Raw genomic sequence first — 13975 nt, 5'->3', positions numbered from 1 at the left:
CAGAACGGGATTCCACGGGGTACCGGGGGAGAGGGTGCCACAAGGTGCCAGGACATCTGGACTGTGACCCGCAGCCGTGTGGCGCTGAACTTTGTCCCACTTGTCACCGTGGAGGGGCTGGGCTTTCCGCGGGGTATCCCCGACGTCACAAACACCGCGCGGTCACAGCACCCGGTGGGGCGACACCGGGCACCCCAGGACCGTCCATCGTCCCGCCGCCGGAGCCCACCGGGACCAGTGCGGCCAACTCCACCGGGCCAGGTGTGGGGGAGCACCGGGACCCCCGTGCTCGGGAGCCGCGCGAGGGGCGGGGGCGCTTGGGAGGGTCGGGGCAGCGTCTGATCGGTGCCAGGGGGGGTCGGGGGTTCTCTAGTTCCGGCCCTCGGGGTGTCACTGCAGCCGGGTCCGGGGAATCGCGTCGGTGTAGACCGGTCCCGGGGGTGTCCGGTGCCCAGGGAGGGTCAGTGAGCCCAGTCCCGGGGATCCGGTACCGGGGAGGGGGGGGTCAGTGCAGCACCGCCCGAGGAAGGGGGTCCCGGGGGTTCAGTGCAGCCCAGTCCCGGCGGATCCGGTGCTGGGCCGGGGACTCGGTGCGGGCGGTTCCCGGGGGTTCGCCGCCCTCCCGGCCCCGCGCTCCCCGCCGGTCGCTGCTCCCGGTCCGCCCCGGGCCGGCCCCGCTGGGCGGCCCCGGTCACATGCGCTCGGGGCGGGCTCCGGGGTATAAAGGGCGGCGGGGAGGAGCGGGGCGAGCCCGGAGCCGAACCGAGCGGAGCAGAACCGACCCCAGCCGCCAGCGGTGAGCGCGATCCGGGGCCGCTCCGCGATCCCGGTTCCGATCCCGATTGCGATCCCGGTTCCGGTCCCGATCCCGGTTCCGATCGCAGTCTCGGTCCTGTTCCCGATCGCGATCCCCGCCCTGTTCCCGACGCCGGTCCCGGTCCCGGTCGCAACCCTGGTCCCGATCGCGATCCCGGTCCCGATCCCGCCTGTGATCCCGATCGCGATCCCGGTCCCGGTCCCCGGGACCCCCCTGTCCCGGGGTTTTCCAACCGCGTGGGAGCGGCCCCGTTCCGGGGAGCGATAACTTGGGGTCCCCCCTCCGAGAGGCAGGAGGGGGGCGTTGGGGGGGCCTGACCCCGCTCACGGTCCCGTCCTGTCCCCCCAGGACCACCATGGCCACCAGCGAGCCCACGCCGGCGCAGCCCAAGGCGGAGGAGCAGCAGGTCAGTGCGGGCAAGGCGGGGAATTTGGGGGCAATCCACGGGGGTCCCTGCTTGGAGACGGGAATCGGGGTTCTCCCACCCTCCGATGGGCTCGGAGGGCCACGGGAGCACCCCAAAACCATCCCCGGCGTGTTGGGAACACAAAACCCACCCCCATTCCCTGTGAGATTTGGGGGTCCCTCAGTCCCACGCTCACGCTGAGCCCTTCTGGCCCCCAGAACATCGGGACGCGCGTGGCCAACCTGCCCCTGGTGAGCTCTGCCTACGACATGGTGTCCTCCGCCTACACCTGCACCAAGGAGAGCCACCCCTACGTGCGCTCCGTCTGCGATGTGGCCGAGAAGGGCGTGAAGACGCTGACGGCGGCAGCAGTGAGCGGGGCCCAGCCCCTCCTCACCCGCCTGGAGCCCCAGAGTGAGTGCAGGGGGGGCACAGCACTCCACGGGGCTGGGGGACCCCAAAACCGGCTCTCCCCGAGCTCTCGTGAGGAACCAGCCGAGGGAGGAGCTGGTTTTGTGTCTCTGGTTTGTGTGGCCGGGGAATAAACAGCTAGGGGAGCTGGAAAGAAAAGATGTGGGGGCAGCACCCCCTGAATTTTAGGGTGATGGAAAATTGGCCCTGGCAGAGCTCCTGCAAGGCAGCAGGGTGCTGAACTCACCCCTTTTTCCATCTCCAGTTTCCACCGCCAATGAATACGCCTGCAAAGGGCTGGACAAGCTGGAGGAGAAGCTGCCCATCCTGCAGCAGCCCCCCCACAAGGTACCGGCGTGGGCTGGGGTGGGCTGGGCAGCACACTCGGGGCCCCCCCAGTGCTTAACAGAGCTTTGTGTGTCCACCCAGTTCATCTCGGACACCAAACTGCTGGTGACCTCCACGGTGACGGGGGCCAGGGATGTGCTGACCAGCACGGTGTCCGGGGCCAAGGATGCAGTGTCCAGCACCGTGTCCGGGGCCAGGGATGCAGTGTCCAACACCGTGTCCGGGGCCAGGGATGCAGTGTCCAACACCGTGTCCGGGGCCAAGGATGCAGTGTCCAGCACCGTGTCCGGGGCCAGGGATGCAGTGTCCAACACCGTGTCCGGGGCCAGGGATGCAGTGTCCAACACCGTGTCCGGGGCCAGGGATGCAGTGTCCAGCACCATGTCTGGGGCCAGGGATGCAGTGTCCAGCACCATGGCCGGGGCCAAGGATGCGGTGACCGGAGCCAAGGATGCAGTGTCCAGCACCGTGGCCGGAGCCAAGGATGCAGTGTCCAGCACCATGGCCGGGGCCAAGGACGCGGTGACCAGCCGAGTGACCGGTGTGGTGGACATGACCAAAGGGGCAGTGCAGGGTGGCGTGGAGCTGACCAGGTCTGCGGTCAGCAGCGGTGTCAGCACCGTGGGCCAGATGGTGGCCAGCGGGGTGGACTCCGTGCTGGGCAAGTCGGAGGAGCTGGTGGACCATTACCTGCCCATGACAGACGAGGAGCTGGGTGAGCAGCCGATCCCAACCCTCCGGCCAGGGTGGGCAGAGCCTGGGCAGAGCAGGGGAGGCTCTGTGGGGTGGTGATGGTGGTGCTGGCACCCCCTGAGCAGCTCCTGTCCCACAGCCAAGCTGGCCACGGCCGTGGAGGGCTTCGAGCCGGAGCAGCAGAGGCAGCAGCAGAGCTACTTCGTGCGCCTGGGCTCCCTGTCCAGCAAGGTGCGGCACCGAGCGCTCCAGCACTCCCTGGGCAAACTGCAGAGCGCCCGCCAGAGCAGCCAGGACCTGCTGGCCCAGCTCCAGCGCACCCTCGACCTGGTAGGACCCAGCCACGCGCCCCCTGTGCCACCCCGGGGTGTGCCCCGGCGGTCCCCTCACCCAGCCGGGCTGTGCCCCTTTCCCAGGTGGAGCAGCTGAAGCAGGGCGTGGACCAGAAGCTGCAGGGAGGACAGGAGAAGCTGCAGCAGCTGTGGCTGGAGTGGAGCAAGAAGGAGCCGGGCAAGGACCAGGTGGCACCGGAGGTAGGAGCAGGGCAGGGGGTCCCCGGGGTGAGCCGGGGTGTCCCCCAGGCCTCACCCCCCCGTGTCGCCCTCGCAGGCAGTGGAGTCGGGCACGCTGACCATGCTGCAGGGCTTGAGCCAGCAGCTGCAGAGCTCCTGCCAGCCCTTGGTGGCCAGCCTGCAGGGCCTCCCCGCCACCGTGCAGGACACGGCGGGGCAGGTCCGGCACAACGTGGAGGAGCTGCGGGCAGCGCTGGCCTCTGTCAGCTCCCTGCAGGATGTCACGGGCCCCGTGCTGGCCCGGGCCCGCAGCCACGCCAGCAAAGCCCGGCAGCTGATGGACGAGCTGGTGGAACACGTGGCCTTCAACACCCCCCTGACGTGGCTGGTGGGACCCTTCGCCCCCTCGGGCAAGCGCCCGGTGGAGCTGGAGATGGAGTAGCGATTCTGGGCTGCTTTCCCCCCCGAAAAGCCTCGTTAGGAGCCTTTGCTAAACCCCCCAGCCCCCCTCACCTTGTGCCTGCCTCTGTGGGGACCCTCCTGCCTGCCCCAGCTGTCCCTCTGCCCTCGCTGGAGACCTGCAGTTACGTGCCTTGGCTGCCCCAAGTGCCTCTTGGGGGTCCCCCCACGTCCTCGGTGCCTTCAAACCCCACCCTTGTAGGGTCAAAACAGCACAAGAAACAATAAACTCTGGATAGTTTTGCACCGGTCTGAGGTTTCTTTGGGGGTGTGGGAGGGAGGAATTGGGCTCTGGAGGAACAACCCCCTGCCCAAGACCTGGGGACCCCCATGCCCAGACAGCCCCCCCAGCCTGTCCCTGTCCCTGCCCCCATGGGAGCAGGGCTGGGAGGAGAGGAGCTGGCAGTGGGATCAGGAGTGGGGTCCTGGGGGGGACCTCCCACTTGCCAGCAGTTGGGCAAGAGGCACTGGGGATGGTTTGGGCTTTATTTAGGTTTTGTTTACGGAGGGAGTGTGAAATCAGTCCTGGAAACAGAAAAAGCCAAGTGTCCCCAGGGCAGAGCTCCTGCAGCCCGCGAGGGGGGGTCGGGGCATCCTCCCCCGGGGGTCGGGCACAAAGAGCAGGCGGCGCCGGGCGGAGCCGGCAGCTCTTTATTGGACACGGACAAAAGCTCTGGAGCCTTGCAACACAGCAAAGCCACTGAGCTGCTGCCCAGCACGGGCAGGATGGTGCCAGGGTCAGTCCCTCCCTGGCACAGGAGAGAACACACCCTTCCTACCCTTGTTTTACCCCAAGAAGTTGGTGGCCAGCCCTGCTGCCACCCCTGGGGCAGAGGGATCCGGCTCCAGCAGCTGCCTCTGGATGGACAGAGGATTGTGATGGTGGGGAAAGGGGCTTGGAGCAGCCCCTGAGTGCCTGATCCTGCTCAGAGGGAATTTGGGGACCCTGGGGGTGTTCTCCAGCCCTGACCCTGGGCAGGGGGTTAAGGTTCTCCCCTCGTCCCAGCCAGAGATGCCTCAAGAAAGAGACACTAGGGTTCCTTCTGTTTTTCATTAGAAAACCCTTTATATTCATTTCATGTCGGTTGAAATCACAAGAAATTAGGTAGGAGGGGAAAAAAACCAAAACAAAACAGAACAAAAATTAAAAACAGGGGGGGAGGGAGGGGGGACAAATACAGACACCAGCACAGCCCCCCCGCGGGTGCTGCCTCCGCAGGGACGGGACACGGGACAAGACCAAGGACATCGGCTACGGTGGGACTTAGTGAAGTGACTCAGGCAGGGGACGAGGCACAGGCTGCTCTCCCTTCACAGCCTCTCCTCCTCCTCCTCCTCCAGGTGGGAGCTGCTTCCTCAGCTCTCCTCCTCATCCGCAGCCTCCGACTCCCCTCGAGCTCGCTCCGGCCCGGCCTTGGGATAGTCCTGGACACTGCTGGGGGAGAGCAGGGGCAGGGAGAGCTCAGCCCTCCTGCCCCTCTGTCTCCCCTGGGCCCTCTCCCAAATCCCAGCTCCTTCCCAAGCTGGGAGAACCCTTTCACAACCCAAACGATCCCTGCAGCCCCCAGCCCTGCCCCCAGACTCACTTGTTGTGGGGCTCCTCTGTGGATGCCTCCAGCTCCCCAGCTCCTGGCCCTTGGCTCTTGTCCTTCTCCTCTGTGCCCTCTGACTTTTGGGACAGGGATTCACCATTCACAGGACCTGACAGGTCTGAAGGGAAGAAGAGACAGAGGCTCAGGCTCTTGGACCCCCTCATCCATCCCGACTCTCGTGGACTGAGGATCCATGGCCACAGACAAGCAGCCGAGCCTGAGGGGACCCCAGTACTGGCCTGACCCCCACAGCTGCAAGAAGGGCCCCAAAACCTCCATCCCCCAGCCCAGAGACACCACCAGGGTGGATTTTCCCTGTCAGTTCCTCTGGGAAGGCTCTTGCAGCATCACCAGGATGGCCCCAAGCAGAGACCTGGCTCCGAGGGTGGAAGATCCCAGTCACCACTCCCTGTGCAAGAGCTGAGCCAGTGTCCAAGGACATCTCCACATTCCTTCATGCCTGGACCAGAGCTCAGGCTGGCAGGAAGGAGCTGCCCTGAGCCACAAACCAGCATGGAGGCCCCCAGAGCCCGGGCGTGGGGCTCGAGGTTTGCCCTCTGCCCTCACTGCATTCTCCATCCAGCCCTTTCCCACTCCTGGCACTCCAGCAAAGCAGGGCCTGGAGGTGCTGATCCTCCACCACGAGGCCAACAGCCACCTCGCCACGTCCCACGTCCCCAGCAGGACAGGGCATGCCCCAAGGAGGGGACCGTGACCCGCCCAGACCGTGCAGGGAGTGGTCCCGGGATGCTCAGGGATGCTCAGGAATGTTACCAGCATTTGTCTCCTCTTCCCCCTTCTCATTCCGTGTCTCTGCTCCCGACAGCTTCTCCTGGCCCTTCTCTGCCTCCCCCTTGTCCTTCTCAGGCCCAGCTTTGTTGGCTTTCTGGATGGATTCCATCTTTGGTCCCAGCACACGCGACTTCAACCGGGTGTAGACTTCGGCCGCCTTTTCCATCACGTCCTTGTTGGCCTTGTAGCGCCGGATCTGCCCCGGGGAGCAGCAGGAGGGACCCCTTAGAGCTGGGGCCAGGCGGGCTCCCTGCTCACCCCAGGGAGGGCTCAGCCCTCTGCTCTACCTTCTTGAGCGTGGCCACCACATCCGTGTGCTTCTGGAGGATGTGGGAAGTGACCTGGAGCGTGCCCAGCTCCTCGAGGGCGTTCAGGCACCGCTTGATGTCCTGCACGGGCGGCAGCGGGATCAGGAGCTGCCCTGGGGGCACCTGGGGCCTCCCAGCACCCCCAAAGGGAGGAGGAGGAGCATTCCTGGGTGTCACAGCAGGGCAAGGACGAGCAGGGATGTCCCAGGCCAGGCACTCACCGGGTTATCCACCTTCAGCGCAAACTTGATCTCACTGTGAAGTTTCTGGAGTTTCTCTTCCACTGTGGGCTCTGGAGCAGAGACAGACACAGGCCCAGCTGTCAGGGCACCAGCAGAGCCCACGGCCCTGCCCAGAGCTCAGGAGCTGCTCTGGGGCCTGGAATCACTCCCAGGCAGGGGTTTGTGTCCTCCTGCACTTCCAAAGCAGAGCACAGCCCCAGGAATGTCGGGAGAGGATGGGTTGGGGTGTGCCAAGATAGGGAGGGGATGCCAGGGAAGTGATCTTGGGATCACAGCAGTGCTGGGAAAAACCCTGGCACAACCTCACTGATCCCTCCCTGTCCCAGGGATGGGGGAACCAACCCTGGAGCCCTCCTCTCTCCTCCCCTCTGTGATGGGAAGCAGTGGGCCTCTCACCCTTTTTCTTCTCCACCCTCCTTTCAGGGATTGGGTCGGATTTCTTCCGGCCTCGTTCCACTTTCAGAGGTCTGTGTGAAGGGGAGGAAAAAGGGAAGATGGCTGTGGTGAACCCTCTGCTCAGCACTGGGATAACAAGGGGGATGGCACTGGCTGGAGCATCCAAGACCCCTCCACCATGGTCACAGCTCCCCTGTGCCCCAGCTTCCCAGGAATGCACACAGGAAAAGCCCCAAGAGAAAGAAAACACCGTGGAATGTCATCCTGGTAACCCCCAACAGCTCCTCCAGCTCAGCAGGAGGGGAGGAACAGGCCCAGCCCCTCCGCAGGTGCTGCAGCCCCAGGAGCCCCATGCCCACCCTGGGGTGCCAGGGCTGGAGCTGCCCCATTCCCAGGAGGAAAGGGGAGAGAGGGAGATGTGCAGATGCTGACTTGTTCCGTGGCTTCTCCTCTGCTCGGCCTCTCTTCTCCTTCTGATTTGGTTTCCTTGACAACTCCGAGGGCTGTTTCTTCGCCGGCTTCTTTACCTTGGAGGAGAGAACAATGCAGGGAGAGCAGCAGAGCCCTCCCTGCTGCGGCAGACGGAGCCACAGCCACGCCACAGTCACCCCATTGCCACGGCACAGCATCCCCCCATGGCACACAGTCACCCTACATGTTCCCAAAAGCTCCAGGGGGACAGTGGAGCAAACCCCTCGGCTGTGGTGGAAGAGCATCTTGGAGATCATGGAACGGTTTGGGTTGGGAGGGAACATAAAGCTCACCCCGTCCCACCCCTGTCACGGGCAGGGACACCTTCCACTGTCCCAGGGTGCTCCAAGCCCCATCCAACCTGGTCTTGGACACTTCCAGGGATGGAGCAGTCACAGCTGCTCTGGGCACCCTGTGCCAGATGTGAGGCCCACAGCTGGATGAGGTCTCCTGGGCCAGGGGAAGAGCTCCCACTCCAAGGCATGGATACAACCCTCCCCAACACCATGTGGGCAGCTGCAGGCTAACCCAAGACCACGAGGGCAGGTCCCTGACGGCCTGACAGGGAGGTGACAGGCTGCCCATCCACCCCCAGGCCCCCAGGGCTCTGCACTCACCTCCTTCTCCTGCTCCAGCTCAGAGTCCGAGGAGGACGGAGCCTTGGCCCGGCCTCTCCGGCCCTTTTTGGCCGTGTCATCCTCGGCGCTGCTGTCCGAGTCCGAGTGCACCTCCTCGCCCTTCTCTGCCTTCTCCTTCCTTTTCTCCTTCTCCTCCTTCTCCTGCTCCCGGAGCCGACGGATCTCCTCCTCCTGCTCCCTCTTCCTCTTCTCCTCCAGCTCCCGCCGCCGCTCCTCGTCCCGCCTCTTCCACTCGCTGATGCGATCCACGTCGCTGTCGCTGTCGCTGCCAGGACAGGGCAGGCTCGGACCCCTGCGCCACCCCCAGCCCAGCCCAAGGATGACAGCGTCCCAGCTGAGCTCACCTGTCACTGCTGGAGCTGCTGGGGACACGCTCTGGCTTCGGTTTCCTGCCCCGGGGCTTGGGAGGGGGTTTCTCAGCTGCAAGACAACAGGGGCGTGTTCAGCAGGAGCCCTGCAGCTCCCTCTGTTAAAACAGCGCCGAGCTGCAGAGGCAGAGGGGCTCCAGAATGTGCCCAGAACTCGGACTGGAACCCCTTGGGAATGCCTGAGCTGCCACACTGCCATCCCGAGGTGGTGGCAGGAGCAGGAGCAGGAGCAGGAGCAGCCCCGGGGTACCTGGCTTGCGGCCCCGCGGTGCCTTTTTCACCGACACATCCGAGTCCGAGTCCGAGTCCGACTTGGTCATGTCCACGGTGGCATTGCCCATCTCCAGATCCGAGTCCACTTTGGAGTCAGAGTCAGAGCCAGACTCCACTTTCTGCAGGCAGAGAGCAGGGCTGCGATGGAGGGTGGCTGTGGGGTGGCACTGCCCCAGTCCCAGCAATACCTTCAAGCCCAGCACCCAGAGCCCCTGCAGGTCACCAAGAGATCAGCGAGGTCCCTCCAGGTGCTCCAGCCCAGGGCACAGCCCTGTCACCCCCAGCTCCCCCTTCCCCACAGTGCAGACCCCAATTCTTCTCCAGCTCCCTCAGATTTGGGGTCCTGTACCTTCTTCTTCCTCCCTGCTGCCGGCATCCTCCGTGGAGCCCGGGCCACTGGCTTCTTTTCGGGAGTGAAATCCTGGAGGAAAACAGAAATATGAGGAAATGTGGAACAGGGTCACCGTGGAATCATGCCAGTCAGGTTCCCTTCAGCCTCTGCCCCACTCCCACAGGGATGTTTTCCCCACAACCCTGCCAGTGTATCCCAAAACCCTCTCACCTGGTCACTGTTTTTTTCCGACTCAGAAGACGTTTCTGAGTTCTCCTCTTCTGTGACAGAGGGGCTGCCCTGATCCAAGTCACTGGAGGATTTCCGAGGCCGTTTTGTCACAGGCATCTGGCAAAGGAGAGGTGACAAGATGAGAGAAGCCCATCCCTTCTCCATCCACCATGGAAAGCAAATGCTTCCTGGGAAGGGCTTTCTTCAACTCTTCCCAACAGGCCCTGCAAGAGCTGCACTCAGCTCTGCAGCTCTGGATCCTCCTCCAGGCTGCAAACCTCTCAGGACTGGCCATCCCACCACCCCGCAGGAATCACGAGACAGCTGTGAGACCCCCAAAACCCCGCTGAGCCCCATTTCCCACTGGAGAATCCAGAAGGAGTTGGTTTCTCCACCATCTTCCGCTGAGGCGGGTTCAAGGAAAGGTCCGTGATGCAGCCACAGCGTTCCCTGGCTGGGCCACCCTCCTGTCCCCAGCACACACTCACTTTCATGGCCAAGGATTTCCTCTTGAGCCCGCTGTGGTCGCTGCCTCGATCCGAGTCCTCGTCGCTGTCCACCTTCTCCGCGGGGACCGTGGCCATGGCAGAGTCGTCCTCGTCGTCCCCGGCGTCGCTGCCCGCCATGGGGTCGTTCTCGGGGACATCGCTGTCGGAGGAGCTGGCGGGCTAAAGGCAGCGGGAGGACAGCGGGGTTAGGGGGGCCTGTGGGGCATTTGGGGGGGCAGGAGAGGACGGAGAGGGGACACCAAGGGTGGGGAGCAAAGGAGGGCAGAGCTGGGTGCGCAGAGCAGAGCAGGGCAGCCCCCCCTCCCAGCACGGATCCCTCCGGAGCAGCTCCGGACAAAGCCACCAGCCCAGCCCCGCCTGGGGAACGCTGCGCCCGTTCCCACAGCCCCACACGCCACTCCGAGAGCACCAGTGACACATTCCCGGGATGCTGCTGCCTCGCTGCCCTCTGCCCCCCACGTTCAGGCCCTGCCAAAATCCCTGGAGCAGCCTGGAGCTGGGAGCAGAGCCCAGCCCTCCTCTGCCCTGACGGCGCCAGACAAGCCGGGGAGGCTGCGTTCAGCCTCTCCTTCTGCCTCCACTTGGATCAGATCTCTTCCTGTCCTCTTCGCACACTTCGCCCATGGCAAAGGGCCACACAAGGAGTCCAGGTGCTCTTCCCAGGTGGGATCTCCTGTGTCCTGCTCCCTGAAGGTCTCCTTGTTTCTCCAGCCCATCGGGAGGTTCCTCACACAGGACATCACACCCCAAGTTCATCTTCTGGGCTGCTCCTCTGCGTGTGGCAGCACTGACATTCCTAGAGCCGAGTTCTTCCAGCTGCTGGAAAGCCTCTCCTCACCCTTGGCTGTTCCTGGCACCTTGCTTCAGTCAGGTCTCAAAGCCAAGGAAACTTCAGTGTCTTCTCCTGCTCCTTTCGCCCACAGGACGCAGTGGGTGTTGGTGAACCCTCAGCCTTGCTGATCACTCATCCCTGATGGGAGTTCCCAGTGGATTCCTGTCCATGGCAGGAGGTGCCTCCCTCACCATCACCAATCTCCAGATTTTCAAGCAGCTCCACAGCCTCACCTTACCCTACATCCAGTTTTGGGTGGACCATTTCCCAACCCCTGGCCCTCAAACCACATCCTCACTCCTGCCCGGCCACGGCACGGCCCGGGGGGCTCATTCCCTGCACCTGCTGACCTCCAGGGACCACCTCGACCTTGCTGCCCACCCTACAAACCTTCCTCTGCCTCTTCAGCCCCACTGCCCACAAAGCCGACGCCTCCTGGGATGATCTTTACGGAATAAACTGGATCCCAATCACAAGAAGTGGAAAAAGAACTGTTCCCTGGCCCAGCCCACTCCAAATCCTGCTGGAACCTCGGGAATGGATGGAGGAGGGGACTTCCCAACAGTCCACAAGCAGATCCAGGAGCCAGGGACGAGCAAGCCTCAAGTTCTTGCTCTGACAACAAAATCTCCATGATTCTGGGCAAGCAGCACAAAGCACGACCCCGGTTCCACCGTGACAACGGGGCAGAAGCGCCTTCCTCCAGAGCAAGTGGGAACTTCCAGGGCTCCTGGAAGCCTGAGGGAAACCCCTCCGTGGAGGAAGATGAGGAGAGCAGACTCCATGAGGAAGGGAGAGGGCAGGGAAGCAGAGGGGAGCTAATTCCACCCCAAGGAAGCCAAGCTGGAAGCTGGAAGCAATCGGCAGAGCAGCGAGGAGAAGCAGAGACAGGAGGAGTGGCTCGGGGGGATGCAGGGGCCGCAGCCCATCCCCTGCCCAGCCCACACTCACCGCAGGGGCACTGTAACTGGCGTGGGGGTTGTTCTGGATTTCCCACAAGCCCTCGTTGAAGCCTTTTCTCTTGTTTGGTTTCCCATATTTGTCTTTATATTTTTCGTAAGGGAACAGATCTTTAGGGCCCAAGAAGGCGCTGGAGAGAGACAAAGCAGAGGTGAGGCCGGAGCGGAGGCAGGGCCCGGCGGGGGGAGCGAGGCAGCGCTTACGTCTCGTGGGTGCCGAAGAAGAAGATGGGGTACTTGTTCGGGGGGGGTTTCACGGCGCCGTCCGCGATGTCATCGATCTGAAAGGAAACCCAAAGCACCAGGAGGTCAGAGACAGCGGTGACACGTCCTCAGCCCCGGCAAGCGGCGTCGGGTCCGGCACCCGCTTGGAGCCGAGCGCGGCGGGAAAGCACCCGGACGGGGCCCTGGCTACGGATCCGAGTCCCTGAGTCTCTACCAGAGTAACGGGGAGGATCCGGCACCGAGGTCTTGTGGGCAACGCGGGCTTTGAGCTACTCCCCCGGGATCCGTGGCCGGGACCGGCAGCGCGGGCGGGGGCGATGGATGAGCAGGGTCCGTCCTGGCCGCGGCCCGGCCGCGGGAAAAGCCCCGCTGCCGGCCGGACACCCCGTCTTCTGTGCTCCAGGCGGTCTGGGCCGTGGGCAGGGACAGCCTCGGGGTGCGCAGGGGGTGCTGGGGAGGTCTTCGGGGCGGGGGGACCCTTCCCCAGAAAGCAAGCGAGCTAAAGCAGAGGGGCCGTCGTGGCGGGAGCGGCAGTCGCGGGTCTCACGGCGAGGTGCAGCCAAGCCAAGCGGGGTCAGCTCCGGCCCCCCGAGCTCCCCGATCCCGCACGGGTCCACCTGCCAGTCTCTTCCCATCCGAGGGCAGGGCGTGAACCTGCCACGCCCTCGGCTGCTCCCGGGGACCCCGCAGAGCCCCCGAGCCCCCCCACAGGCTGAGCACATCCCAAAGCAGTTCCCGCTCGCCAGGGGCACTGCGGCACGACGCTGTCACCCGGCCAGTGGCACCAAATGTCCCCCTCCCCAAAGGCTCCAGCATCCCAAATGACCGCCCCAAAGTGCAGCAGCACCCGCTGGTCCCGCTCACAGCAGCCCCGCCACCCGTGTCACACCCACAGTGTCCCCTCACTGTCCCCAACAAGGGACAGAAGCCCCCCTCCCAGTGCAGTACTGAGCTCCCATCCCAACATGAGTTCCCATATGGGATCTCTGAGCCAGTGCTGGGCGCCCATCCCAGTACAGCTGCTCATATGGGGTCCCCCATTCCAGTACAGGACACCCCATTCCAGCGCTGGGCCCCCATCCCAGTACAGCTCATCTGGGGTCCCCCATTCCGGTACAGGACACCCCATTCCAGCGCTGGGCTCCCATCCCAGTAGCGGTGCTGGAATGGGACCTCCCATCCCAGAATGGGACACCCCGCACTGGTTCTGGGCCCCATGCCAGTACAGGACATTCCAAGCCGGTCCAGGTGCTGGGGTGTGACCCCACATCCCAGTCTGTGCGCTGGGACAGGTCCCTCATGCCACCACCGGGTCACGTTCCATGACAGACAGCGACATGGTCCCCATCCTGAACGGGACACCCATCCGCACCGGGTCCCCACCCGGTACAGACGCTCCTATCCCGGTACAGGTACCGTTACAGCATGTCCACCCCGCTACCAGCGCCCCGTGCCGGTACAGGGCGTCCCGTCCCGGTACGGGTCCCGTTATGGCATCTCCATCCCGGTACGTGTTCCCACGCCGGTATCGTGCCCCCATCCAGGTCCGGGATCCCCATCCCGGTACAGGTACCGTTATGGCATCTCCATCCCGGCAGGGGCCTCCGCTCCGGGGACAAGGGTCGGTACGCGTCCCCATCCCGTCCCGAGCCCCCCCTCCCGATCCCGCCCCCATCCCGGTGCGGGACCCCCGCCCCCCTCCCGCTCCGTCCCCCCGCGGCACGGCCCCGCGGTCTCACCCGGGCCGGCCAGTGCGGGTAGCCCTTCATCTTGGCGAAGACGAGGTCCCCGGGTTTGAAGCTGTGTGGCATGGCGGCTCCGGGGGGCGCGGCGGGCGCGGGGGGCACCGGGCGCGGGCAGGCCCAGCCCAGGCCGCGGCAGCACCGGGCAGGCGGCGGGGGCGGCCCGCACCGCACGGCACGCAGGATGTCCCGCCCCCGGTCGCGACCGTGCCGCCCATTGGCTCCGACTCGCGTCGCTCAGCCTAGCCGACCAATAGGACCGAGGCGGCGGCGCGGCGGGATAACGGGATTGGGCCGCGCCGCCGGAGGCGCCGAAGCGGGGGGCGCTGGGGGGCGGGGCCTGAGGGGCGGGGGGGGGGACAAGGCCTGAGGGGCCGGGACCTGAGGGGGACAGGGATGGGGACAGGGAGACAAGGATTG

General features: G+C 64.8%; 2 protein-coding genes across 7 annotated transcripts; one reads left to right on the top strand and one right to left on the bottom strand.

The window, feature by feature from the left end:
• Positions 1–132: 132 nt before the first annotated feature.
• On the top strand, positions 133–3774 carry LOC119712419 (perilipin-3-like). 2 transcript variants are annotated; one of them, XM_038163615.1, is made up of 8 exons: positions 133–261; positions 1166–1223; positions 1442–1637; positions 1900–1982; positions 2064–2697; positions 2815–3005; positions 3092–3208; positions 3285–3774. In XM_038163615.1, the coding sequence occupies exons 2-8, from the start codon at positions 1173–1175 to the stop codon at positions 3627–3629; spliced, it is 1617 nt and encodes a 538-aa protein (XP_038019543.1). In that variant the 5' UTR covers positions 133–261; positions 1166–1172; the 3' UTR covers positions 3630–3774. The 2 variants fall into 2 exon arrangements, with proteins under 2 accessions (XP_038019543.1, XP_038019542.1); XM_038163614.1 differs by lacking the exon at positions 133–261 and adding an exon at positions 697–796.
• A 916-nt stretch (positions 3775–4690) lies between these two features.
• On the bottom strand, positions 4691–13744 carry HDGFL2 (HDGF like 2). 5 transcript variants are annotated; one of them, XM_038163607.1, is made up of 16 exons: positions 13553–13744; positions 11793–11869; positions 11581–11719; positions 9777–9956; positions 9289–9405; positions 9076–9147; positions 8704–8845; positions 8430–8505; positions 8065–8350; positions 7409–7503; positions 6977–7047; positions 6560–6630; positions 6318–6419; positions 6013–6226; positions 5233–5356; positions 4691–5081 (listed from the first exon to the last, which is right to left on the bottom strand). In XM_038163607.1, exons 1-16 carry the CDS (start codon positions 13622–13624, stop codon positions 5003–5005), a joined length of 1917 nt encoding a protein of 638 aa, XP_038019535.1. In that variant the 5' UTR covers positions 13625–13744; the 3' UTR covers positions 4691–5002. The 5 variants fall into 5 exon arrangements, with proteins under 5 accessions (XP_038019535.1, XP_038019536.1, XP_038019537.1 ...); XM_038163608.1 differs by having other exon boundaries at positions 4691–5078; XM_038163609.1 differs by having other exon boundaries at positions 8065–8344.
• Between the last annotated feature and the right edge of the window lie 231 nt (positions 13745–13975).

This window comes from Motacilla alba, chromosome 28 (genome assembly GCF_015832195.1).
Source record: "Motacilla alba alba isolate MOTALB_02 chromosome 28, Motacilla_alba_V1.0_pri, whole genome shotgun sequence".
Taxonomy (NCBI): Eukaryota; Metazoa; Chordata; class Aves; order Passeriformes; family Motacillidae; genus Motacilla; species Motacilla alba.
Note: the sequence above shows the minus strand (reverse complement) of the source record. Positions and strands in the feature narration are given on the sequence as shown.